We start from the raw sequence: 27146 nt of genomic DNA, 5'->3' as shown, positions 1-27146 counted from the left end.
CACCTCACCGATGACCTGCTTCGTTTTCGGTTTGTAAAGCCTCAGATTGTTGTGCTAGTGAATGCAGAACTGCATATGCCTATTAATATAGATGATTTAAATATGCTTATGTAACTTGTGTGTATGTTGGCTGTTGTTTGCTATTTCATGTGGAAGGGTTATACGCAGAAGTGGCAATTGCACAGAAAAATACAGAACCCCCCCGGTTACTGCAGTAGCTGCATATGATCTGTTGACTTGCATCTAAAGTTATACTGCTACCCGTAAGTGAGCAAAACTTGTAAGAACTAAGAACTTCCCTGCCCTGCGATATGCAAGTCACGTGCTGAAAATCAGAGTTAGGTAGTTGACTTGCATAACACAGAAACGGTGATCGCAGCCAGGTCTCTGTTAGTGCAGTAGGGCCAAGAAGCCCTGAATTTGGACTGAGGCAATGAGTACAAAGGGACCTGCGGTCTCTGGCAGTACGCAGGTGTGTTAGCATGGATCATTCCAGAACGGTCAGGGGCCTTAGCACTACAGCAGTGTTTAGGGAGGGCTCTGAAGAACAAGAGCAGCTTTTGAATGTTTATGGGAAATCCGCAGGGCAGCGGTAGGGAAGCACACAGTGGTGTTAGAGAATGTAACAGACAGCAGATAGCATCAAAGGCTGGAGGCAAGAGTCCAGCACTTGCTCTTAGAAGAGCAGTGACTGGTAGGGAGAGGATACGATGTGCCTGTCACTGATGGTGAGGACAAATAGGTTAAAGCTGTTGAGATACCATTTTAAAGGCCAGTGGGGGAATGCTCGGGCTGGAGCAGCAGGCCAGGGAGGTAATCTGCACAGCAGCTTTCCAGATAGTACAAGTGAGTCATGATGATTTTTTTTTCCCCCTGGTTTGATAAAAGCGATCCAGTGGTACCAAGCTGTGAAGGCTTGCTCAAAAGCACTGGCCGTGTAAGCCAAGGGAAGGGCTGTCACACAGAGCTGTGAGCAAAACAAATCCACAGGCCTTAGCAGTTGTTTGGGTGAGAACCAAGACATCAGGTTGCAGGCCCCAGTGATGGAGCCACAGCAGCAGAGCCAGGGAGGGTAAGAGACATCTGGTAACTGAGTGGCCAGGCGTGAGCTCTGAACTTGGACCGAAGGAAGATAGCTGAAACCAACAGGGTGATCCGAGTTCTCTGTCCAAATAAACTATTTGTGGTTGACATTGCCCAACAATAGTTTGGATGGGCAAGAAAGAGAAACCAGAGACAGAGGCTTTTCAAATCCCTGCAGAATACAAGCAGCCAGTCAGAGGGATCATCCAGGGACTGCAGCAGAGGAGCAGTCAGAGAGGTAGGGGGAAAGCTGCGAGGCAGCAGAGGCACAAAAGCCACAGGGGGACGCAGTCTCAAGACAGGACTGTTCAGCCGGGTACTGGTTTTCAGTCTAGCGCTTCAATGCAAGCATGTACTTCATCTGCAAATGTGCAAATGGCCTTCAGTACTTCCTGCTTTAATGGTGGGCAAACACTTAAGTTAGAAGTCAACTAATCCCCAACTAAATCTCAGTGTTAAAAAGCATTTATTACTCAAAAGCCTAGGAACAAGTATATATGGCTATTTGGGCCTTTTTGTATCTTGGGTGAAGTTTTTGAAAGGTTACCTTGCTAACACGAGAGCTGTTTGTGCATCTGCTAACAGTAATCCAATAGTCTTAAACACCAAAATCATTTGTTAGGGAGAATCCAATGCACAAGTTATTACAAAGTCAGCTTGCTAGAATTGACAAAATAAAAAAATCTATCTCACCACAAACCGCCCAGTATCAAAATGACATGGCAAAATCTATCCTAATCTGTGTCACCGAGTTATCATGGAGTTTGAAAAAATAGAGAGCAAAAAAGTACCAAAACACATTTGTTACAAAAAAGCAAAGTTTAATTCTTTTTAGTAACAACAATTTTAATCTGCCTATCGATCTCACAGTTAAAAAAAGGTAAATGCAGGAATCAAGGCTGACAAAGGAAAGCTGCAACACACATCACATCTTGGCACCTGAGATGGGCAACACAGGTATGCTTCAAATAATTCATGGGGTAAACCAGAGGTAACCTAAGTATACCTTACGCAAACTACTAAGGTAGTTGCCATAACTCTTGAAGTCTTCAGCTCAGCAACTTTTCTTCAGAAGAATCTTTGCTGGCACGCAGGCGTTTAGAGGCTGGTTTTCCTGGAAGAAAGTTAGAAAAAGTAAGCTATGTAATGTACAGTAACCAGACTGAACTAAACCACAAGCCGCGTACCACAGGATTTAACAGGAAGAGATGAGAGTTAAAATCAGGATTAACAGTCACAAATGAAAACTTACAGCAGTAATGGGGGGGGGGGTCTTTACTAAATGCCAAAAAAGACTTTCAAAACACCTGTACTGAGCTACACTTTGACCTACATCTCGGTGCTACCCAACAACAGCGCAAAAATAAGATTCATGGCATTAAAACTTTATCAAAAACTTTGTTCCTCCAGCCCATGTAACTGCAGACTGAAAGCTTCTCCTGTCTCCTCCCCCATCAGGCAGCAGAAAGTCCAAAATCACAAACTAGCTTCTATGAGTACTTCAAGAAATAAATGACCAATTGTGTAATATATATATATATATATTCGGCATTAAAGATCTCTAAGGATACCTGTTTCTCAATTAAATTGTACAGAACCCAATTCTGCTGACGTAGTGACTCCAGACCTAATCTAAGTCCATGCAAGCATAAGGGAGAAGGTTAGAACTGGGATCAGCCACTTGGAAGTATGCTGCTCTACCCTGGGTGAAAACGAAGCTCCAGTTCTTACGTATTTAGTGAACAGAAATGTGTGCTTGGCGTCAGATACCCCATCCTCCCCCAGTATGCAATCTGAGGCATGAAGGCCTGGTCTATGGCCTGTGGGATGATCCTATCCAGTCCACTTTTTCTGTGGAGGCTCATGCTGGGATCAGAGGAGCAGACCGCTGTTACCCAGAGCGCATGAAGCCCTGCACAGCTGCTGCACACGTGCAGGCGCTCAGTCCTGTCAGCCACCTCTGAGCTCACAACCAAACACAGAATCGCTGTCACATGGCTGGAGTGGCCCACAGGGCTGACAAGGTGGGACCAGCCCGAGGCAGTAAAAGGTGTAGTCTGTAATCCAAGCACCACGCAGGAGGCTCGTTCCTTACCTTCATCAGGGCAGGGCCTCTTGTACAGCACATCTGCTGGAATCTGGAAACTAATGCACAGCATCTCCTTGTTCGGTGCAACATTTCTAACTAGGTGAGTAGAACAGCGTCCATCCAAGGAGGTTCCCAGTGAAGCTTCAGCTCGTTCTTGAATATCTTTGGCTGGGTCACCATGTTTGGAGAAACCGTAGCAGTGCACCATGGGAAGGCCAGCAGTGCTGCACGGCTCTCCAACTAAGAGATGCCTGAAAACATCTAGAAATTCAATAGCCAAAGCTGGCAAATTCATGACTATATGAAAAGAGGTTTTCGGTTCTTCTTTCAGAAGTGGGAGCTCTTTACTTAGTTCTTCTCTTACTGGCCCCAGGAGGAAGTCCCTGCCATCCATATTGAACGCTTTTATTTTGTTGTCTACTTTGTTTAGTTTGCAGTTGTGCAGGAGCCAGTTGTAGGATTCAGGATTGAGATCATTTGCAAATACGTGGCATTTTTTCTTTGCTGCTGGAATAGCAAAAGGTCCGATCCCAGCAAAGACATCGAAAAGGACATCACTGGGCTTTAAAAGCTCAACAATGCGGCTGTGTTCTGTGGAAAGACGTGGGTTCCAGTAGACTTTAGAAAAGTCCAATTCATATGCAATATTATTTTCTTTGACCTGAAAGTCCAAAACACTTGCTTAAGCCTCATGTGTTCAAATTCCAGGCATGTTTAAGCATTATCAGTAATTAAGACAGCTAAAACCCAAGGTGCTTTATCAAAAAGTAATGTCTACATTGACATTTGTCCCATGAATCTTGCATAAACAGACCTACTCATCAGAAATAGCTATAAGGAATGTTCCAACTGTCAATCCAGGTGGCTGGCTTATGCATCTCTCAATCACCCGGTGGAAATAAAGCAGAAACTTAAAATGACCATAAAAAAAAAATATCTGAGGCTTTTCAAGAGCTTTGTGGCTGGCTGACAACTCCTTTATTGAAAGCAGATCTTGGGAAGATGGCTCAAGCCCTCCTTAGCAGAGGCCACATAGTAAATAAGCGTCTGAAAATGATACAGCGCAAGAATGGCAACAGCCAGACAAATTCAAAGCAACTGGGAGCCTTGAATTCTGCAGTTTGAAAAAAATACTGTATTTTATCTCTCAAGGTGACAAGAGTCTGGAAACTAATCCAAACCCAAACTTTGGGATGACCACTATCTTAAGAACAGACCTAAAAAGAAAGAGTATTTATTCAGATGAGAACGGGATGCAAGATAATACTTTGCACCCCACTTGAATTGTGTGACTGAAGTAAGTAACTGCAGATCCAAATCACTGCATCATTTACTTTGCCAGCAAGAAACATGCTGCAGTGTGTATCTGCACTCCTCGGTATGCAGCTCAGTGGTATGCTAGATGTATGCTCAATGAGCTAATACCATCTGCGTAATATTTGATTGTCACTTCTGCCTTGTCAATTCAAATGCCTTATCTGTGCACGTACAAGATGTTCTACCACACTACTCAACTTTTTACTTAGTACTCTAATGTTTTCTAAAAGTATAAAGCTACTAACAGTTAGGAAAAATATTTTTTGGTCGAACCAGTGGCCAAGTTTCCAGCTAAAGACAAGAAACCCTACACGAAGAATACTTGGCAGTTACATAGTGCTTTACACCTGAAAAATGTCAAAACAGAGGAGAGATGAGGTCTGTCTTGCTGCTGACAGAAAAGGAAAAAAGCCATAGGCAAAATCTTGCCTAAGCTGCAAAGCCAGTGAGATTTAAAAACACAGCCTTACATTCTGTACCAGCCACTGTGCTAGGCTTGGTGAAATTAAGAAACAGCATTTTCTTAGCTCAAAACCACGAAGTGTTTTGGCTTTAGAGCCAGAAACGTCCCCTGCTACAAGTTTGTAATTAGTATCCCTGTAAGAAACCTTTACTTCACTGCTTTTACATATCATTAAAATCTAGGCTATGAACTTGAAAGAATATGTATCTTCACAATCCCTATGGTTGTGAGTTTGCTCTTGGCAGACCATGACAAATGAATGTAGAACTAAATGCTGACTCTTACACTGTAAAACAGGTATCAGGAAGGGCCCTGTGCAAAGGAATGGTCGCAATACTGTCTCCTCATCACATCTTTCCAGTAGATGCCTTTGGGTTTCAGCTTATTAAATTTAAAATAAAAGGGGAAAACACCCTGTACCTTGGTTATCAGGTTGCCCTCTCCAGCGAGCACTTCCATTTGAAAATTTCTGTATGTGCTGTCAATAATATTGGTTTTATTCACTACACAGGTGATTCCTGGATTCTTGTCAATTATAACCTGGCCTGAAAGAGAGGGCAAAAGTTATTCCGGTTAAAGGACGACAACCTTTGATGTTCTACAAGAGACACAAACATTGCTGCTTACTGTGAAATTAACAAAAGTAAGCACATATTAGAATAACCCTCCTCTAATAATTCACAGTTGCAGATGTGACATCTTTCTAAGGTGCATACTTTACCCTGACCCAATGCTCAGTGAAGTGAGACCAGTTACTGTAAGAGGAGGCAACTGTGCCTTTTGTGCACAACTACACCATCCGCACAAAGCTATTTAAAGTCAAAATATAAAGCAATGAATAGTGCTCAAAAGTTTACTTTGTACAAATAATAATTTATCAGTAGAATAATTGTTGAAATATCTTTTAAGCAATATACAAACTACATTAATTACTTTTCTGAGAAGAGTCATTTTACCTACCAATCAAATGTCTGTACGGTAGCTGATGATCTCTAAGATTCAAATGAGCTATGTGACCAACACGGCTAAATCCAGAGGTGACTTCTTGACCTTCAGGAAGGACTGCTCGTAGGATCTCTTCTGACTTGAAATTCTCGTAAGTCAGCTCCAAGTTATACTTGGACACCTCAGGACAAACATTAAGCTCTTTTAATATCTCTTGCTCCGATTCTCCCAACGAGAATCCTGGTATTTTATGAGGATCCAGAATAACAAGTCTACTGTCCCCATCTTCTGGATCCTCAGCCACTCGCTTTAGACCAGGACGCTGTAGTACCGTATGTTTTAAAGACTTCAGCACAGTATTTACAATTTCTTTCTTGACTTTAAGAACTGGAACAATGACTGTCCTTTTAAAAGCTTCTCTGTCGAGTAGTGTCATCCCACGCACTTCAGGATGTGGTGAATACAGTTCTAGATTAGCTTTATCCTCCACGGTTTCAGGCATTGTAAAAAACCTATTTTTTTTAACTACTAAAAAGAGACCAGGTATTCTGCCAGAATATTGTGCTGATAGAATCCAAACTGCTGGAAATGATGTATTTAATGCAGCTGTCCTAAAATGATTAGTTTTCAGTAGTCTGGCAGAGTATCCAAATCTCCATAAAGTCCTAGAAGAAAAATTATTCATTTTATAGACGTTATGTAATCATTCCATTAAAAAGGCTGCAAATCACATGGATTTGCTGTTCTCTTAAACTAGAATTTCCATCTGTATGAAACAATTCACAACAGTTTACTAAAGGCCTTTGTTATGAATTATGTACTACAAATTTCTGTCCTTTTGCAAATGTATTTTTTGACTTAAACACTAACTTTAAGCAGTGAGATAATCCCCTCCTGCCGAAAAACCAATGACCTCTCTTTGTTCTAATAAAAGTGGTATTAATCCCAGTAAGCCAAATGGAGTTTTCTATTGTCTTGATCCTACTGTTGGATCCCTTCTGTCTCTGATAAAATTAATCACCAAGCAGTGGTTGCTAGAAAACGGTTATTAGCAATAGCAGTCATAATCACTCTTCAGCAATTTCTGCCTCCTGTACCCCAGTGGTAAGGTGTTACACACTGTAGCATCTTTGCTCCATGAGCTGTATGCCAGAAACACCATGAATTAAATGCAGAATTCCCCTAAAGGAATGAGGAAGCATTACTAATGTCTGCTCAAGCGACTGAACCCCTCTCCACAGTTCATTCATAGGATAGGGACTTGAAAAGTAGCTTTATGCTTCTCTGTCTACATGATTTCCCTGAGTAGAGACAGTCTCAATGGGGCGCAAATTTCCTGACTCTGCATCGGCCGCTCCTAGGCAGGAACCAATGATTAGGTAGTGCTTGAGGCTGACATTTCTCCTGACTTCTTGGGATGTTTGTTTTAAGACTGGGGGTTGATAGGAAAGGTGCAAACTAGCTCTGAAAGGAAACCAGCTCTTTTGCCTGCCTCAGACATCTGCACTCCAACGTACAGGCCACTGCCCTCCTTCAGCACAACGAGCCATGCAGTCTCTTCTTAAGAAAAGATGCTACATCCGAGCCCTAGCAAAGCTGCCACCGCTCCCATCCTCCCTCCCGCACAAATCCCAGCTCCTTGCTGGGACTCCCTGCATCTCCCAGCCAGTTCATTTCCCTGAGCCAAGCTTTTGGCAAAGCACACCTCCTTTTCCCTGCTGACTCAAAAAATAAACATCACATTCTTCACATCTGCTAGAGAGGAGAAATCCTTCATTCAGAGGCCAGTGCACCCCGGTGTTTTTCTTAGGTATTCCCCTCCTAGCTGGAAACTGCGGGCCTAGTTCGCGCAGGCTTCTCGGTCCCAGGCGAGCCCCACGCCGGGTCCGGTGGGAGGTCACCGCCGCCACGCTGCCGTGAGGGCCGGCATCTTTCCCAAGTGCCCAGGGCAGGCCTGCCTTTCCTCCCGACCGACATCCCCGCTTGCCCCGTTCATCCCTCAGTGACCTGAGGTGAATCAGGGGCCGGGGGCTGCGGCTCGGCCCAGCTCCCCCAGCAACACCAGGCACCGCGCACGCACCCCCGGGCGGGCCGGGGAGGCGCCGGTCAGGCCTCACCCGGGGAAGGGACCGTCGCCGGGGGGATCCGTGGCGGGGGCCTCACCGCCCGCCCCTGAGGGGAGCCCCGCTGGCAGCCGCCGCCTCAGGCAGGCCCGCCGCAGCCTGGGCCGCCCGCCGCTGGCCGGAGGTGAGCGGGCCCGCCCGGGGGCTGCGGGGCCGGGGGCTGCGGGGCTGGGCCGCCCCGCACGCAGGCCGCAGCCGGAGCCACCCCGTTGCTACAGCTACCGGCCCCCCAGCCCCCCAGCCCTCACCTCATGCCGAGCGCCGGCGGCCTCGCACGTCACCAACGCTCCGTGACGCCGCGCCGCCGCGCCGCTCCGTGTGGCCGCGCCGAGCGGGAGGGCGGGGCAGCCGCTCCAGCCCCGCCCCCTCCACGGCCCCGCGGCCCCGCCCCCCGGCGGCGTTCCCCTCAGAGGCGAGGCGGCGGGGCGCGGGGTGCCATGGCGCCGGCGCAGCGGGGGGCCGGGCGGCTCCTGGCCGAGCGGGGCTGGTACCTGTCCGCCCGCGAGCAGCAGCAGCAGCAGGAGGAGGAGGCAGACGAGGACGGGGAGTCCGCCCCGCTGCTGCCGCCGCCGCCGGGCAGCGTGCGTGTGAGGGGCGGCGGGGAGGGGAGCGCCCTGAGGGGGCTGCAGCGCGGGGCGGACTCGGCTTCCCGCGCTTTCCCCCAGCGCGGGCCCGCGGCGCGGCGGCTCCCGGGGCGGGAGCTTGCGGGGTTGGCTGCCCCGGCCGCGCTCGGTTGTGAGAAGTGCGGCGGGGCGCGGGGCCTCGGGCTCGAAGGTCGGGCGGGTGGATGGAGCTCGGCGGAGGGCGGGCGCTGCGGGGCGGCTCCGTGCGGGACGGCGCCCGGGGGGTGGTACCTGGCGAGGGCGGCGGGAGGGTCCGGGCGGGGGCTGGGGGGCGCGGGGCAGCGCCGGGCCCCTGAAGCTGAACAGCTGGTCCTGGTGCCGCTTCTGGCCCGTTTCGGTCCTCGACTGCTGAATCGCTGCCATTTGCCCAGCTGCTCGCCCCTCCGAGGGCCGGGGGCTGCTTGCTTCCGAGCTTTGCATCTAGCCGCTCGCTGGTTGCGCTCTGCTATCCCTGTACTCAGAGTTGTAGGCGTCTTGAGATCCTTACGGGGCAGCGTCGTGTGATTGTGTGTGCACGAGGGCTTGCGTGGGCATAGAACGAGAAAAGAGATTTACTAATGAGGGAAGGAAAAGTTGACTGTCTCCCCCTCCCTTCAATTTCCGCCTGTGAAAGACCAAGACACCTCTTGCACTAACTGTACTTTGTTCTGCCCTTTTTACAGAATCCTCCTAGTCGTGGTTCTTCCTTTGGTTTCTCAGTATTTAATTTAATGAATGCCATCATGGGAAGTGGGATACTTGGCTTATCCTATGCTATGGCCAACACAGGGATCATGGGGTTTAGGTAAGTTTTTGGTTTTTACGTACACCTATTTTTAAACTCAGCTTGTAGCTTTAAATGGAACAAAAATTGATTACTAAGACTCCTGTGCAAAAGCTGAGGAAGAAATAAATAACTTGTGCTTTTCAGCATTGTTGAATAAGATCTTCCTTCTCTGGTTTAGTCATCCAAATCTGGCCTAACGTAAGTACTGCCCAGATATTGCATTAAATTGCCACATGGTGGCAAGTTTTTGGCCATTACTCCTAATAGACTGAAATTTACATTCCCAAACTGCTATCTCCTTTAGTTCCAGTAATGGGCCTTCTAGAGTAGGATGGCTGCGTTACTGAAAAATGTGAATCCACTTGTGCTTTTGTTTGCACTTCTGCATGTTGTACATGCTGACCTATGGATAACAGGGCCAAGGTCATCAGAAATGTTATTTTTACCATTTTCTAAGCATTAGATTTATTTCATTAGAAGATGCATATTTGTCTGTGTGTATGTATACAAACTCCTGTGTTTATATCCTCTTTGTAATTCATATATCAGGCCTTTACTCTGTAGTATACAATCTGCTTTGATGAACAATGTAAGAAGAAGCGGAACTTCAAGTATTGGGAAGGTCAGAGACCATATGAACCATAGTCTGCAGATACAAGCCATAAAAATGAGGAAATTGTCTTGTGGTAGCTTACTTCTTGCAAAAGTAGCATTCTGAAAGATAGATTGTGTATGGTACTGTAAAAGTGCTGTAACTGAGTATTTTGTGTTCTTTAGTATCTTGCTGCTGATTGTTGCCAGCCTTGCGACTTACTCTGTATTTCTTCTGCTCAGTATGTGCACCCAGACTGGTAAGTGAAGAGGACTTGACTAACAGTGATCTCTGAAATACTTCCTCACCTATATCACAAAGACATGACCCAGTATAATTACTATAATTAACAGCATGTAAACAGATAGCTGTGTGTGGTTCACTGATGTTGAAATAGTTAACATTTTTAATGATTACTATTTGCCATTTAAAAATACAGTTTGGAAACTTCTTATGAAAAGTCAGTGCCAGACTGACCAGTTTCTAGATTTTCAGCTTTAATTTTTTCAAAATGCCTCTTTCATCTTTCCAAAAAGATAGATCCTGTATTTCTGTAGCAAAATTATTTTGGTGCTGGCTGAGCTGTGCTACTTCAGTGTGTGTGGTTGCCTTCAGTGAAGGCTTAATAGCAATAAAATAGCAGACACTGAATCTTCTACTTGTAATACATATTTTCTTTATGGTTTGAAAGGGATACCTTTCAGGTGTTGTAATCGTAGTGGATTATTGTAATTCTTGTGGCACTTTATAGATGTAGGTGTTTACAGCTTTTTTGACACTGAATGAGTAGTCACGTTGCAGTCCTTCAAAATTACACTGCTTTGAGAATGTTCAAACAGTAGATTCTAGTATCTGCAATCTAATCTGCTAATGTTTTTATTTTGTTTCTTTTAATTGATACTGAAACAACTGACTATTTTCTTGACTTATCATACACAAAGATACCAGTTATAGCCAGAAATCTCCATCTCTTTCAGTCACCTGGTTATTGTTTCCCTCTCATCTGTTTTCCTCTCTTTTCAAAGGTGGTGGGAGAAAGCTTCCACTTCTTTCCTTACTGGCTTTGTTTTCTGTAGCTAGCTTTGGTCTCAGATGGTTGCTTCCTGATTCTTCTTAGATCTGCTGCTCCTGTCTTCACCTGTTGAGCGATCTTCTTCATACATTCTTAAAAAATATTCTTCAGAGGTAGGGTTACTTTTATGATTGATACTGTTGGCTGCTTGGTGATCTGGGACTAAGTCTGTGGTAATTTCTTTCTCCTCTTGGAGCTCTGCTTGTTATAAAGGAACCAGAACCTGAAATAAGTAGCTGTAAAGAAGCAAAAAAAAGGGGGAACTTGAAGTAATTTGATCTTTGTTTGCCTGTTATTTGAAGCTGAAAAGTTCTGTATTGCATAGACACTAAGTGGTATTATGTTGTTATCTGGCTGAATAACAATCAAAGAGATCCTTGCAAAAGAACTGCTATTGAGAGGGGAAAACTAAGGTTTTAAACTTTTAGAAGTAAGAAAAGTTTTGTTGTTAGGAACTTAGACCCAATATACAGGAATGGTTTCATTCCTCAGTTATTGACCAAAGGCAGCAGTCCACCTTGAGAACGCATTTTTTAAAATACGCACAACCGACAGCAAGGAATACCACTGAAGTGACAGGACTAAGTATTTCTCTTGTCTGAAACCAGCACTTTACAGTTAATAATTAGTTATCGCCTAATGCTGACAGGTAGTACAAGCACCAGAACTATGTCTAGAAATGTTTGCTGGATTTACGGCTTTCTGTTTCAATTTTTTTTTAAAGTAAGATTTCTCTCTGATTATATTTTCTATAATTCTTGTAAATTATTGAAGTAATTAAATTCCAGGTTTTTCCTTGGAATGTTGCCTTTTAAAAGTGAGAAATATGACCTGTTGTGCCTCAACAAAGTAAAGTCTGTGTACGTTTGCTTCCAAAGCAGATAATTGAACGTTTTTCTTGATAAAACCTACATGCACTTGTGAACCATGTTACAGTTTTAAGCTTAATCCATGGCAATGAATTGGAAAGAAATTTTAGTTATTTTATTAAAAGATGAGCTAGAAAAATTTAAAGGCAGAAGAAGAAAAACCTGTGAAAGTGTTTGTAAACTACTCATTCAGGTATTCAAATCATTAAAGTAATCTTAGGAAAGAGCTGATCTATAAAATACCTTCTGGAGAGAAAGTTCCAATATTCCTTTCTAAAGACAGACCAGGATTTATTAAGCACAGGTATTTCATTTGTAATTTAAAAATAAAGAAGTGTCTTCAACTTTTAAATTATGTTGGTCTGGACTTCGACAAAATCAAATTATTTGTGTAGACCAAAAGGCTTGGCAAAAAACCCCACAATATTTCCTCATGTCAGGTGTTAAGATTTGCGTTAGTTTAGACAATGTTTTCTCCTGGTGTTTAGTACGACCTATGTTTTTTTGGAGATGAGGCTGACAAAAGGCTAAGCTTACTCTGTAAAGCAGAGGAATTGGAAATTTATGTGGGATGTACTTTGAAGTTTAGTGGCTTGTTTTTCTTTTCATTTTATGAGTTGGTCATAAGTATTGCTCCTACTATACTTGCCAATTTCATTTTGCATTTAAACGGATGATTTCCATTTAATGTTAATAATGTAACAGAAATCAAACCACAGGCAGAACTTATCTTTATATCAATTGTTCTTAGTATTTTCTTCTATATATTCTTGAAATTGCAAAAGTAGTCTTGAGTATTAGGACTTCCCAGTATTCACAGGGCTAAATTGATTACAGAGACAAGAGTTACTACAGAAAATATTCTTAAGGTTTCATATTGCTGTTTTGGAATTGTGTGGAAAGTTTTGTTCTCTTTGTTGGTAACTCCTCATATGTGTGTGTTGTGTATTTGTTCCCATGTGGTAAAACCAACTCTGCTAAATATGTTTAACATTTTACTGTGTTTTGGTTCTGGGTTTTTTATGCCATTGTAAATGGTCTTCTAAAATTATTTTTTTTTTGCGATCAACAATTTTATAAATAGAAATCTATGAAAAATACAGGGTAAAATCTAGTAAGATTTACTGCTGGTTTTAATTATATCTGTATATAACTTGTGTCAGTGTAATAGCAGTTGTAAGAGATTAATCCAGGTTTATGCCGAGAGCTGATGTTGTTACAGCATATTGATGTCCCTAGTAGAGCAGAACAGGAAACATTGCCCTTGAGAAGATCATATAAAAAATGTAATGGAAATGTGGGGGATTTTTTTATTTTTTTCCTTCCCGCCCCCCCCTGGAATATTGATCTGATTGTGTGCAGAACTTTAGTGAAATAAAACTGCCTGAGCTTGGGCAGTTGGCAGTCAGAGGCTCCAGTCCTGTCATTTGATCTCTATAAATCGCCTGTCTCCCATGTGTCCTTCCATTTACTTCAGTGGGACTTCACTCAGGTGTGAAGGTCTGCCCCCAGCAGCTCAAATCGCAGGGCTGGGCCCTAAATTAAGATGTGACAGGAGTCGAACCAGTAGTGCACCAAGTAGAACCAAGGAAGAGAAAGCAAGCGGTGTGACAATAAAATTACGTGGGTTTTGAGATTGTTTTTGCCCTTTGAGGCATTTACAACTGCAGACCGTTTTATTATATATGGAGAAAGTGAGTGGTATTTCTCAGAAAACTTTAATCTTTTTGATATTGCTTGAGTTTCTAATAACAAAATACAGAGCAACAATGAAAGACTTTAATATGACTTCCTTCTTTATGAGAAGGGATTGGTTTGAATTACCAGCAATATTAGAAGTGAGCTTCATCTAAAACTCAACAAAAGCATACAGGAAACCACAGGCTATTTTAATGTGATTATGTAAGTCAGGTGCAGGTAAGGGCAGGATTTTTGTTTTGTTTTGCTTGAGTGTGTTTTGGTTTTGGGTTTTTTTAATAACAGATTTCATCCCAGGAAGGAGTTTACCTTCAGCTGTCTTGAAAATAAATAGTGCTGAATTTTTAACTGCTGGTAAGATGGTGATTGATGTATATATTCATAGAAAGATGAAAATGGATTCTTTTATCTTCATTAAAAAAAGTGTATTCTCTTCACAAATTAAATGTGGGGATATCTGATACTAAATCGTTGAAGCTACTTCAGAATTCTTCATCTATAATATTACTTGGAAAAATCTTTGGGAGAAGGCAATTTGCCATTAATGTATTATTATTTAAAAAAATACTACTATTTTTAATATTAAAATTGAGTTTCTGGAGCGTTTCTGAATGGTTGAGCATATATCTGTATTTTGTAGCAGAAGTACAGGTGTATATAAAAGCTATTTTGTAAATAAAAAATACTATAAAATACTCCTTTTTTTTTTAAATTCTGTCCTGAATTATGTTCATTTAAAAAGGGAAAAAAGGCAAAGCTAGAGCTTTCAAGTGATTTTAAAGGTATAAAGGTATAAATATTTCAGCTTTTTTCTGTTTTGGTTTTTTTTTTATTGTTCTTACTAACAGCTGTCACTTCTTATGAAGACCTTGGCCTGTTTGCATTTGGATCAACTGGAAAGGTGAGTATTTTTGACCGTGTGTTTTTCTTCTTGATCTCATGCTTCTGACATAACATCTGTTACGTTTCAGTTAGTGTGTCTAGTCTGTGGAAGCCTAAACTTTAATTAACTGTAAAGTAGATGTTCCTTAAATGCAAGATTTTGTGATACTTTCCTGTCAGTGTGTTCATTTTTTTTAGTGTTATGTACAAATACATGTTCACTGGCATTGTTGTCAAGTCGGCTCAGCGATCTGTTTCAGGTTTGTTAAGAGTCCTGTCGTACTTCTGCTGTAAACTGTTCAGAGAAAGGCAAGTTTTACTGTTGGTGTTCTAGCATTTAAGAGAGATCGAAGATAAGTGTTTGTCTTTTAGGTAGTTTCCACAATAGGAACAAATGAGAGTCTGTTTATATGCATGTTAATTTTTTTGTTCTGTTTAATAAACTGTTCAGATGAACATTCCTTAGTTGTTGTGTTACGTCGTGATGCAAAACAAAGGAAAAAACCCACCAGTGAACTAGCCATTCTTGGTATAAGACTAACCAAAACATAAGCCTTGCCTTTTTAGTAGTGTGTACTGAATCTTTTTTTTTTCCTAATAGATAATGTTGTCCTGTAATACTGGGTGCACAGGAAATACTACTTGTGAATACTCCACATTTAATATTATAACATCTGTGTTCTGTGTTCTGTGTATGATACTAAAAGCAGATTTTACCACACAGAAGTGCGGTTTTAATGGTTTACTGAAACAACGTACCCTTTTTTTTTAAAAAAATCAGTTCTGGTTAATAGACTAGAGTCTAATTTCTTCTGTTATAATGTCACTGAGAATTAAATCTGAGCTATTGGGTGTTTGTAAGAATTCCATTTGCATTAATAAGCAGATACGAGAGTAGTCTGTGAGGATCAATATTTATCGATCAAAGTTAAGATGTGATCAACCTCAAGAGATAATAAACCTTGATATTAGTAAGGTATGAAATAAAATTATTGTTTGCAGGAGCTGTTCTGTACGCATTAACCACAAGCCATTAGATGCAGAAGTCATAGAAATGTAGATCTTAAGGAGATATTAAATGTGATTTAGTCTGCCTTTGCTCTGAAGCAGGGCTAAACATACGTAACCCATTCTTGGCAGATCTTTGTCTAATCTGTTATTGAAAAGCTTAAATGAAGGAGATTTCACAGCTTCATTATGTAGTCAACATCAGTAATTTTTTTTTATTCCCCCTCAAACTTTTTCATAATTTTCAGTTTAAATAATTTGGGCTAAAAATCATCTGGTCTTTTAATTTCAGTGTGCATGGAGAGCACTGGAATATTTCTAGGTTAGGAAGCTGTTGTTTTTATAAAACAATTAACCAAAGTTCACCAAGTTTTCCTGATGAGCTGACGTTTTTTGGAACACTTACCTTTCTCTCTTGAAGTACATTTGATATTTATACACCTTTCTTAAACCTTGCCTGCAAAATGGAGCACAGTAAGCTGGCTGAGAACTCGACCATGACAAGAAATGTAATTATTACCTATATTTTAGGTAGAAAATGGCCTGCACCATGTCCCAAAGCAAGATTTGCTGTTTCTGTGGGTGCTTTGTGCTGCTGATTGTGTTATCTGAAACTATTTTCTCTATTTTGCAATCTCGTAACTCCTAGGTCCTGTATTTTAGATCCATAGGAATACTTCCTATATGCATTGCTTTTAACTGATATTGTTGGTTTTTAGACTTCAGTAGTTTACCACAACCGTTCTGAATTCTAATCCTGTCCTGAAAGCACCGCACTTCAGTCAGGCAGACATGGCTTTTTTTTTCCTTTGCTTTTATAGTAGTACTACCTTGCTTGAGCTGGCATCTTAGGCTGACAGTAAACTGCTGGTTAACTGCTCTCGAAGTAGAGCAGTTATTCAACCTTACGGTGATTTCCTGTCAAACATGTTTTTTTCTGAGATTTGTGAGATTGGAGATTTTCTGATATTGGAAGATTGCTTATTCTCCCTTTTCAAAGGCATGAAGTATTTATTTCCATCTATGGCAAACTCAAAGATACCGTATTTTTTTCTTCTTTTCTCACCCCCCCCCCCCCCCCCCCCCTTCCCTTGGTGACTTTTAAACTGACTTTGTTTAAAACCTGATATGAATTTCTAGCTCATCAATTGGAAAAATGGCAACTCTGGTTTCAGATTTTATTCGAAAGTACAAATCTGTTTTTCTTCTCTTAACTGTGGCTTAATTTTTTCCAAGTTGACTTAATGGTAGCAGTCATGTAGACAGGTCCTGCTACATCAAGAGCTGCAGCGGGTGAAAAGAAAAACTGTACTAGATGGTTATATTATTTAAGAACTGAACTGAAAACACTGGGTAAACTTTAGACACTTGTAGGATTTTCCAGTTGGAAGTTAATTCTTTGGATTTGCTTAAATATTTGAATAGCCTGTGGTCATTTCTACTTCCGTATCAGTCGAGTATGAATAATCACAGATACTAAAGAAAGGTCTATCTAAATTGCAAGTTTAAAAGAATAATGACATTCATGACAGTTAAAAATACTCAGGTTTTTGGAGTGAGGAAGTAGCTTGTACAAATCTCTGCTGTCTGTCTTTTCAGAGATACATAATTGTTTTCCTTTGTGCTCACCTGATGCCAGTTAGAATGCGCTTACGTATTTCAGTGATTTTTTTTTTTTTTTTGAAAAAACCTCACCCTTTGCAGAACAGGCTTCATTTCAACTTACCTTGTCATCTTAGAATGAAAATGTGGTATTTTCTGGGAGATTTTTTGCTTTTATATTCATCTGAGATTGCGTTGGTTTCCATGTGTTAAACTCTTCACTAAAGAGATGTCCTTCCTTTCAGTACTGGTTATTGCTTCTACATCTGGTCTGTTTAAGATAATACATATGTTTTATGACTGCTATAGGCATACGATTTTAGTTATCCTTACTCTTTCTAAAGAAATCAATTTTTTTTTTATAGGTCCTTGTTGCAACTACAATAATTATCCAGAATATTGGAGGTAAGAAAACTTCATATGCTCAATATTAACCAAGTGGAGTATAACCTCTGCAGTCTACAAAGCTCCACAAACACAAAAGGCAGTAATTAAAGCGTTCTTGAGACTGATTAAAAGGACGGAAAGCATAAAGAAAAAGCTTATGTGATCATGCTAAGCAAAAGTGCTGTAGTTGTGGGTTAGATGGGGGGACTTGGGGGTGTTGAATTGTACGTCTGATACGGCATCACAGGATGTGGAGCACAGCCATTGTAGCTGTGGGAATGGGAAGGGGCTGAGGAAGCATGATCTCGCCACTGTTCTCTATGTTTGCATCTGGTAGCTACCTTTTATCATATCATATGTTTTGGGTTTTGGTGTTGGAACTTGCTTATGCATTTTAGTGATTTGTGTAACAACTGAACGTTGACTTAGCCATGAAGTTTCATATGTTTTTTATTAATGGTAGCTTTTTTTATTAGTTCAGTATCTTGTTTTTTGCGTGGGGGGTAGGGTGAATGGTGTTGGGTGTTGTTTAGTTTGCTGACTTTCATCACGTGGGCTGATAATCTGTGTTGTCATATACTGGGCTGTCCAGTTACATTATTCTTATTTTGTCTTCCTTGGTGCATGACCTACGAGATACAGGTATAATAAAATAACACTAGCTGTCTTTATATTTAAAAAATTGCCGAAGCATTTAAACTATCTTGGGTATGTTCTCATATTTGACAGCTACCAAGTACTAGTGCCCTTAGAAATTAATTGTCTGAACGTAAAAGTGTTCTGTTAAACACTAGTATTTTTTTCCGACTGTAAATGTTTTGGATACTTTCTTTTAGATGAGGGAATGAGGTGAAAGCTCCCTCCTTTGTCCCCTACCCCCAAGAAGATACACATGTGCGCATATGCTGACAGAAGCAAATGGTGTTCCAGCACTGCTGTTCTTACCTTTAGCATTATCTGTCAAGTCCATACAATTCAGTGATTGTTGTTTTTTGTCACTATGCAGAGACCTAGAACTAGACCAAATAACTGCTTTTATGATAAAATTGGAATCTTTTCTTATATTAAAAGCTCCAATAATAAAAACTGTCTAACTGAAATTGCTATAAAACCCCAAGCATTAATTTCAGGCAAGAGTGAACATATTCCAAGATTAAGGATTATTTATTCATACAGGTTTTAGAGTATGTTCTGTAGCAATGAACAAATTTTTTAATTTCCTTTCCCGTTTGAGTGGACCTCTAAATAAACAGTGCTAGAGAAGAAGGGATACACAGTACAGGTTCTGGAGGCTCTGGGATCACATACAAGACTGTGTGGTCAAAGGAAATATGACTCTCATTTCTTCCTCATAGCAGTTCATAACCTTCTCTGTGTCATTTTTAATAAAATTCAGCTCAGTAACTCTAGATCCTGAAACTAGTGTCTGCTGGGTATTATCAAACTACTTACTCTGTCTTCAGCAGTGGCCTTCTTTGCTGACAAGTTGGGCCTGGTTTGCCAACCAGTGGTGTTCCCTTTAACTAGTTGCAAAGTTTGGTTTTGGCAGTTGAAACAATTGTTTCAAGTATTTTCAGTGGCTTCATTTAGATGGGAGCTTTCCAAACTTTTTTGGTGCTTCTGGTTCCAAGGGCAGTATCTTCCATTGAGATGCTTCATGCACCTGGTATGGTCACTTGCAAGGATGACTTCGTTTCAAATGCACTGAAGAGAGAAAGCTGACTTTCCTTCTCCAATTTGGTGTTAGTAGTGCCTAAATGTGCCCTGGTCTGTGAGGGGGGGTGATCTGTGGAAACATGGGTTGCAAGTCTGGCCTCCTTGGCACCTTCTCCCCATATGGAAGATGTATTGTGCTGTCATTGCAAGGAGCTATCACAGCTTCTGTTTAGTATTTAGCTTTCTGTTTGGGAGCAGAGCTCCCAGCTGTGTTATTTTTCTCCTTAACAACTGCCTTTGGCAGAATCTTGGGATGCTGCGGCTCAAGTCAGCAGAGCAGCACTGGGTCAGGAATTGTCTCTGAAGATGACTATGCTGCAGGCTAAGGGGCTCTTAAAAAAATGTAGGGATAAAGAGTTCTCTTCACCTTTCACAGAGCCTTGACTTTTGAAGAAATGCTTAGAAAGGAATTTTTCTTGCCTTTCTGGTCCTTCAGCAGATTTTAATTGGGAGTCATGAAACTGTGGAGCATGGTTTGTCCTGAATGGGAGCCATGCTGGAATGAAGTGTAAAATTTCGGTTCTGCCCTTAGTGCACTTCGGTAGGTGTTCCCCTCTTTTTGTTTTTTCTCCTCCATTTGAAGGAACTAGAGCACCCTGCCTGTTGGGCAGACGTCCAGACTCTGTCAACGCCTTTAATTTCAGAGTAAGGCTAAAAATAAAATTGTTTTCTGTTACCTCCTCCATCATTAGACCTTGGTACATTGCATCATATGGTATCTTATTTCAAAAGTGATTGGAGAGCATGAGATAATGAGTGATGTTTTGTGATTAAAATAAGCAACTTCACTAGGGTTATTGTCACTATCTGCATCTAGTCTGGGCTTTTTTAAAGGTTGGTCTGATCACTTCTAAAAATAATTTAAGTGTGGAAGTGATTTACATTCATTTGTCGTGGAGAGAGCGCTGTAATACAGTTACGCATTCCAATTTGTCATCTTTTCAAGCTTCCTCTTTAAAAAAGCAGTGCAAATTTGAATTTGACATCCTAATTGCATACACTTACAGATTTGTGTAGGTAGGAGAGCTGATTTTTCTACTAGCAGGCTACCCAAATAAAAAAGGATTTTTGTACAGCTACTGGAAAGCACTGGTTGGTCAAATGTGGAATTTGGAAGGTTAAAAAAAGTAAATTTCAAGTACATTGCTTGCAGTTTTAACATGTATCTTTAACAGGAGCATTCAACTTCCTTGCAGAATTTTAATAGTCTTTTGAAACACTTTGTGTTACGTAAATGTAAGGTAACACAAATCAAATACTAAAATCCATTTAAGTACCAAGGATTAACTAAGGATGCATCAGGATAATGCATTAACTTCGCAATATCCAAATGTAAATTAAGGTAATCTTAAATACTGTGACTTAAAGACTTAATGGAACATACACAAATTCTTAGCTTAGAGGGATTGAACTGAGAATATTTGTCTGGCTTTCCTTACATTGATATGTACGTGTTCTTGCAATATAGGTATTTGTTAATAAAGCGAAACCAAAAGGTTGAATGGGATGGCCAGTGCTACTCATTTTTGTATTGTTCCATTTGTCAGTATTTTGGCCCAGTCCAGCAGCCCTTTAATCTAAAGAACTGGTGATGAGTTTCCATGTGGACTGCCTTGTTCTTGAAAGAGGGAGTTCGTCTGTCTGTGGGGTTGCAAAGCAGATCCTAGAAGCTGTCAAATTGCGTGCTACAGGCTGTCCCTTTGTTCGTCCTCTCCTCCTGACCCTTTCCTTTCAGCCCTTCTGTTTGAGTGATCTGCCCAAGGCCCGTGTCTTCCCGCTGTGCAGAAAATGATCTTGAAGGATTTCAGATCTTGTCCTGTGCCCTCAGAGAGGGGGGTCCTTGGGGAAGCTGTATGCCTGGAGGTGTAGAAGGAGTGAGGGGGGCTTCTGTCAAAAACACGGTTCCATGGCTCCGCTGGCTCTTTATGTAATCCTTCCCAGGAGCGACTGGAGTTGGACGGAGTCCCGCTATTGTTTTAATAGTGTTGTGCTTCTAGGAAGTGATGGATGAGGCACAGTGGGCCAAAGCCGTGGCTCAGCGTCATGCAACCCTTCCCCCTCTTCTGCCAGGGAAGTTCTGGGAGCTTCCTAGATGCTTTGCGAAGGGGGGTGGGGGAAGGAAGACCCGGAATGTCTCCTCTTGGAATTGTCCTCTCTGTGGATTGTGACTGGAAGAGGTCAGCCCCCAGCAGTGTGTCCAAGAGAAAATTGGTAGGAATCTTAAAGTGTATGTAATGAAGTTAGAGAAGGAATTATTTTCGCCAGGCTGGTGGAAAAACGGAGACAAACACAATAAAGTATTGCACAAGAGCAGCTCTCCGCCTGGTGCCAACACTAACAAATGTTCAGCATTGAGGTCGAGTGGGAAGCATGCGGGGAGTTTTACGGCGTGCTTCTCTGGGCTGCGGGCTGATATCAGCTGAAGGTCACTGCTGCAGGGACATACGGGTCTGGGGGCAGGGGGGGCCGGTAGCTGTGTGCCACCGAAACATACATTGAAACTGCTGAGAACATGAGTGTAATTATTTAAAATTTATTAGCAGCGGGTGCAGCAGGGGAACCTGCAGTACTGCCACATAGCATAGGTGCTCTGGGTGTGCGTGGTGAGCAGCAGGCTTTGTTTTTTCCCGGTTTCTTTCCACGAGGCCGAGATTCCCAGGGGAGTTCTGGTGCTGCGGGGCTGTAGGAGCGCCTGGCCTGGCCTGTACCCAAGTCGCTGTTGCAGTCACTTGTTGGAACTGAGCTTTCCAGGCAGCTATCTGAAGAATTACTTGCTTTCTAGTATAAATACAGTTAAATTAAGTGCAGTTTCTGGAATGGGTGCTTGCAGATTTTGTTTCAGTATTCTGCAAGTAACATGCCCTCAGAGGCACACAATTTTCTTTTTTGCAAGAATAAGGGATGAGGATAAGAGATGGGGAGCTCTGCTCATCCTTGGAGTGCCATAGGCAGTAAATCGAAGTTACAGGATTAGTTCTGAGGGGAGATTCCGTCCTGGAGCTGAATTTTACGGCGAGTTGACACAGTCAAGGTGAGGGGCAATACACAAAGCCTTGCTATTACCGTAGGACGCGCTGAATCTGCACCGTGGGGCTGGTGGGTGTATTTTCCAGCGTGCCGAAGCCGGCCCGGGGCGGCCGCGCTGCCGCAACACCATCTGCTGGCCTGGCCCGGCCTCGCACGGCTGCCTCCAGCCTCGCCTGCCTGCGGGGCTCCGCGGCACCCCCCCCCCCCCTTTTTTTTTTTCCTGTGAGGTAAACGATGACATATTTAACCTATGAATTTGCTTGGGGGTTCGGGGAGCAGGGTATATCCGTGCTTTGTGTGAGCCAGGACTTGTAAGTGCTGTGTGTGGACTCGAAAAAATACCGAACACCCCACCTCATTTTATTTATTAGGCAATTTTCTTTTGCAAATTACTGTTTTTTTTCTCCAGAGTTGATCCATTCTGCAACTGAGCTTTTAAAGTATTTACAAAATGTCTCATTTTAAATGGGGCAAATGTTTGTTTTGGGGTTATTTTTGTTTTTTTGTGTGTTTTTTTTTTTTAATGGAGTATTTAGGTGGGAATAACCTCTTTGTACTCGGGGTACTCTACAAACTTTGAAAATAAAATGAATGGTGCAAATCTTAGAAGAATAAAATACATGCTGAGACCTGCATCGTTAATACCTGAAGAAGTCACTGGGCTTTCTTTAGGTATGGGAAATCTAATTGTGTTTTCAAACAAACGGGAATGTTTGTTTTCACAATGTGGTTTGCTTTTGACCTGAAAGCCTAATTGTCCTTACTGATGCAAAGTGAGGATTTCCAGTGCAGAGCTGCCTTAATTAAGGGTGGGTTTGTCAGCTCCTGTACTAATTTAACAATTGATGACCCATGCTCTTGTGTTTTCCTTTTGCAGTGATTGGGTGTTGGAAGGTTTGATATTGTAAAGAATATTAAACTTGTTTTAAATAATTAAAAAAAAATATTCAAAAATCCCAACCTGCAGCTATGCCTCGGAATATATGATGAGCTGTGTAGAAAACTTCTCAGTTGTGTCAGCATAACCGTACAAAAACTCATGAAGTTTTGCCAAAATAAATCTGCTGCCCCATGTTTCCTGTGGAATAAGAAGGACCTCCTCCCCCCGGTAAGTTTCAGAGTAATTGAGGTAAAAGCTAAAGTTAGAAGGAAGGAGAAGCAGAAATTCATCAGGATGAGTACCCATAGCATGAAGACTAGCAAAGAAGTTGACAACCTATTTCTGTTCTCAGAACTTTTCCCTATGAACAAGCATTACATCTCTCTTCACACACTCCATTCTACATCTGTATTTAAAAACAAATGATCCCAAAAATTTTTTTCACTTTTTTTAACCTTCCACTAACAGGAAATACTAAAAATACATCCAGTAATTGGGAGACTTCCTAAAATTGAGCGTATGAGACGTTCATTACAAATGAAAACAAGAGCATACTCTTAAGGCTATATGGTGTGAGGGCTAAAATAGTTGATGGTTTTCAGTGGCATCCATGCATCATTCCTGATGTTTCCACAAGTCATATTACTTACAAGGGACTCAATGCAATACTGAGGAACTTCCTATCTTGCTTTTCCATTCTAATTCTTTGACAGACAAAATGGGAGCTTGCCCAAAATCCGCTCTAGTTTAATTTTCTTTCTTGAAATCCTTTCCTGCTTTCCTTTAACATTGTCACATTGTTTAGATTAAGACAGATTCAATTTTAAGCAAACTCCATACCAGCAAAGGGAGACACAAGCCCAAAGGGGTTTGTCACGTGCAGTTGCTATGAAAGAGCCAGCTCAGTTGGGTGGGAGCGTGCAGGGACTGGTAGTGTTTGTTCTGCTATTTCTGCCTTTCAGCCTCTAATCTTTTCAGTATTTTGGGAGAAATGGGGATCTTACTGACTGAACTTAAAGGTTGAAAGTTACAGGCATTTTCATCTATTTAAATTATCTGTAGGCATTTGTGAGGAATCTGTATCTTACCTGGTACTGAGTATGCCTTATTTTATGTAGGAGCGGAAGAGCCAGTGTGGCTGGCTGTGTTGGTACACTCTGTTTTTCCCCAGCCCTCTGCCTTCCCTTGTGTGAAGTCGGGGAGCTAGCTTGGTTCCATTTTTGCATGGTGCTTAATAACGCAAGTCATCTCTGTACTGCTCTAATATGATCAGCTACAGCGGTAGATAAGGAGAAACTAACCAGAAGAGTGAGACTCGGTCCCTTCAATTAAATGGGAGGGATTTAGCACAACCATTTTCTATGGAAGTAATAAATTATATATTTATTTTAGATGTTATATTTAAACACATAAATCTAATGCACATATTCTCTTGCATCACTGCTGTGGACTTCAGCAATTGATCTTTTTGGGGTAGGATATTAAGGAAAAGTTACACTACTTTTTCTGGTAACTAAAAAGCCACTCGATTTTAAGATTGGGCTAGTTTGGAAGATGTATTTTGAGAACTGTTTTAAAAACATAACCTTGGCTTCCCTTTTCTCCAGCAGCTACTGTTTTTTCAGGTAGGGGCACATATGCTCAGTATTAAACAATATTGTAGCACATTAGGGATATTCTGAATAATGTATGCATAATATGTTTATTGAGTCATATCTCATGGTGGCACTACAGGTTATAATAATGAAAGTATAAAACAAGTGCCCTATTGTGTGTTTTAACAGACATCTCTTTTTCTGTTGAAGAGCTAATACCAAATTTTCAGAACATGGCAGTGCGCTATGTATCTTAAGAATGTAATTTTTTGCTGCTTTCAAGACAGTGGTAAGCCTGTTGAATAATAAAATAGCAATATAATTTTGATTTCTGCTGAATGCTGTTTCATGGCATTTCTGTGACTAGGCCTCTTGAGAAGTTCAGACCTACTTTGTTCTCCATCAGGTAGCTCTTGGTGCATACTGAAAATGATTTAAAGTAGCGTTGTATGCAAATTCAGGATCTGAAAATTAGGAAGTGACTATCTGAAGGTTGTAGTTCACGCAGTTGTAGTTCAGCACTGGTGGCATCTGCATATTGCTAAAGGCTCAACTACGTCAATGTACACCATTCGTTCTGCAGGAAACCTGTCTCATTCAGTGCTAAAGATAGAAGTCTCATGTTGCAGAGAGGTGATACGAAGAAAACATAACATTCTTTCTTAATTTAGGGGATGAGACTGGGTTGCAAGAGCACCAAGTTCTGCTCTCCCGTACTAGGCATCTGCAGGGGGGTGAACTTTGAAGGGAACGTTGCTTCTGATGCTTGCTAATTTTTTTCAACGCTTCTAAAGATGAATGTGTGTTATAATTTTTGTATGTGATAAAAGGTGCCTTAAAAGTTAGCCATTAAAACATTGAAATATTGACTTCCTCTGTCATTCTGATAATTTCAAAGTAGAATAAATCAAAGCACAGTGTAAGCTTTTTTGTTGTGTTCACTTGTGTCACAGTTTAGCTTTGTGACTGTGTAATCTCTTCCTTCCGTTATACATTAAGACTGCCAAGGGTAGCTTATGTTTAATTTTTACAATGTAACTTGACATGCCTTCAGTTGCAGTGGCGTCAGGGAAGTGAAGGAAAACTTCGAATTTGGAGCAAAGGATACGTGACGTTTTCTCTGTGTTGTATGCACTTTATTCCCACTTGAGAGAATTTTTTCAGGTTGCTGTGACATTTCTGAAGGTGCTTGGCTGTTTTGGCTTTAGCTTTAAAAAACAATCAATGTTCCTTGCTCACTTTGTAGGGTGTTTCAGAGAGTTCTAGAGTGGTTAGTGTCTCTTCTTTCATGCTGTGTAAAGCTACAAGGAGCTGTTGCTCGTGAGGAGAATTACAACTGTGTAAGTGAAGAAAAAGCAGGATTTGACTTTTTAAACTCTTATTTAGCGTGAGTGTACTGCTCAGGCTTACGTACGAGATTCATGTCTTACCTAATCATCAGGATATAAACAATTTTCTTTGTATTTTCCTCATCTTCTGAAGCAAACAAGAGAATATATACTGGGGGGAAAAAATCCTGCTATGTGAGATTGTTTCCCATATGCCCAGAGAAAGGAAGAAAGATGCATACAAATGTTTAGCATGTGCAAGTTTCTTGGTGCATGATTGGTTTCCTTCTTAGGAGTGGAATTCAGTGAAATAGGACTCCTCTTTTAAAAACAAAGAGTAAGCGCACAACAAAGGATAAGTGATCAAATGATTAGCCAGAGGCTAATAGGAATGCAGGGGAAGAGTGACAGATTGCATATTAGGAGGAAATCTGATCTGGAAATTAATTTGAAGCTTTCTGCAGCTGAGGCTGCAAAAGAACTAATTTTGAAATCTTTCTGAAGGATGTAAATATATGAAAATTTTGACTTGCTTTTGTATAAAGTATTGTATAATACAAGAAAGAAGGCTAATGATGAATAAAGTAGAATTATAATTTAGAGGAATTTTCCTTCTTCCCTTACCCCAATCTAATTTTTTTAAAAGTCTCCCTTTGCTTAGGGTGAAATATGCATCTGCCTGTAGCTTAGCATGAGAAATTGTGTTAATCTACTTACAAATTTTGGTGATTTAGAAATATGCATGCTGTAAGGTTCTCTGTGGTTGAATGTACGTTCTGTTGTACGCAAACAGGAGAATAAAATCAAGATAGCAGATAAACACCTCACCAGACACAATCACCAGCTACATGTCAACAGGGAAATATACTTGAATATTGGAAAACCCATAGCTTTTAATTATGAAGAAGTGAATATTTCCTTATTTAGCGACCTACCAAATGGTTTTAATTTAACCTTGCGGTAGGTAGATGTCACTTTGTATTAATTGAATTTGCTTTCTTTATAGAGACTGCATTACTTTTCTTTAAATTTAACATTAACTGCTGTAGTACAGCAGTGTCTGAGTCCACACATTTTTTTT

At 41.3% G+C, this 27146-nt stretch overlaps 2 protein-coding genes across 7 annotated transcripts in view; one reads left to right on the top strand and one right to left on the bottom strand.

Moving 5' to 3' along the window:
- The window catches only part of SLC38A6 (solute carrier family 38 member 6), a 55093-nt gene that overhangs the window by 1159 nt on the left and 26788 nt on the right, over positions 1-27146 (top strand). The window contains exons 1-5 of one of the 4 annotated variants that reach the window (XM_055716743.1): positions 8400-8607; positions 9306-9427; positions 10187-10260; positions 14489-14541; positions 17498-17537. In XM_055716743.1, the coding sequence (XP_055572718.1) occupies positions 8458-8607; positions 9306-9427; positions 10187-10260; positions 14489-14541; positions 17498-17537 (439 nt within the window). In that variant the 5' untranslated portion in view covers positions 8400-8457. Of the gene's footprint in view, positions 1-8399; positions 8608-9305; positions 9428-10186; positions 10261-14488; positions 14542-17497; positions 17538-27146 lie in introns of those variants that run through there. The other 3 variants (XM_055716744.1, XM_055716746.1, XM_055716745.1) reach the window with 3 other exon arrangements.
- TRMT5 (tRNA methyltransferase 5) lies at positions 20-8393 on the bottom strand. Of its 3 annotated transcripts, none has more exons than XM_027802556.2 (5): positions 7603-8256; positions 5913-6562; positions 5373-5497; positions 3179-3833; positions 20-2197 (listed from the first exon to the last, which is right to left on the bottom strand). In XM_027802556.2, the coding sequence occupies exons 2-5, from the start codon at positions 6397-6399 to the stop codon at positions 2133-2135; spliced, it is 1332 nt and encodes a 443-aa protein (XP_027658357.2). In that variant the 5' UTR covers positions 6400-6562; positions 7603-8256; the 3' UTR covers positions 20-2132. The 3 variants fall into 3 exon arrangements, with proteins under 3 accessions (XP_027658357.2, XP_005437352.2, XP_055572717.1); XM_055716742.1 differs by lacking the exon at positions 7603-8256 and adding an exon at positions 8269-8393 and having other exon boundaries at positions 21-2197; XM_005437295.4 differs by lacking the exon at positions 7603-8256 and having other exon boundaries at positions 5913-7577.

Source organism: Falco cherrug, chromosome 7 (assembly GCF_023634085.1).
Source record: "Falco cherrug isolate bFalChe1 chromosome 7, bFalChe1.pri, whole genome shotgun sequence".
Classification (NCBI taxonomy): Eukaryota; Metazoa; Chordata; class Aves; order Falconiformes; family Falconidae; genus Falco; species Falco cherrug.
The sequence above is the reverse complement of the archived record's forward strand: the minus strand, read 5'-3'. Positions and strand labels throughout refer to the sequence as shown.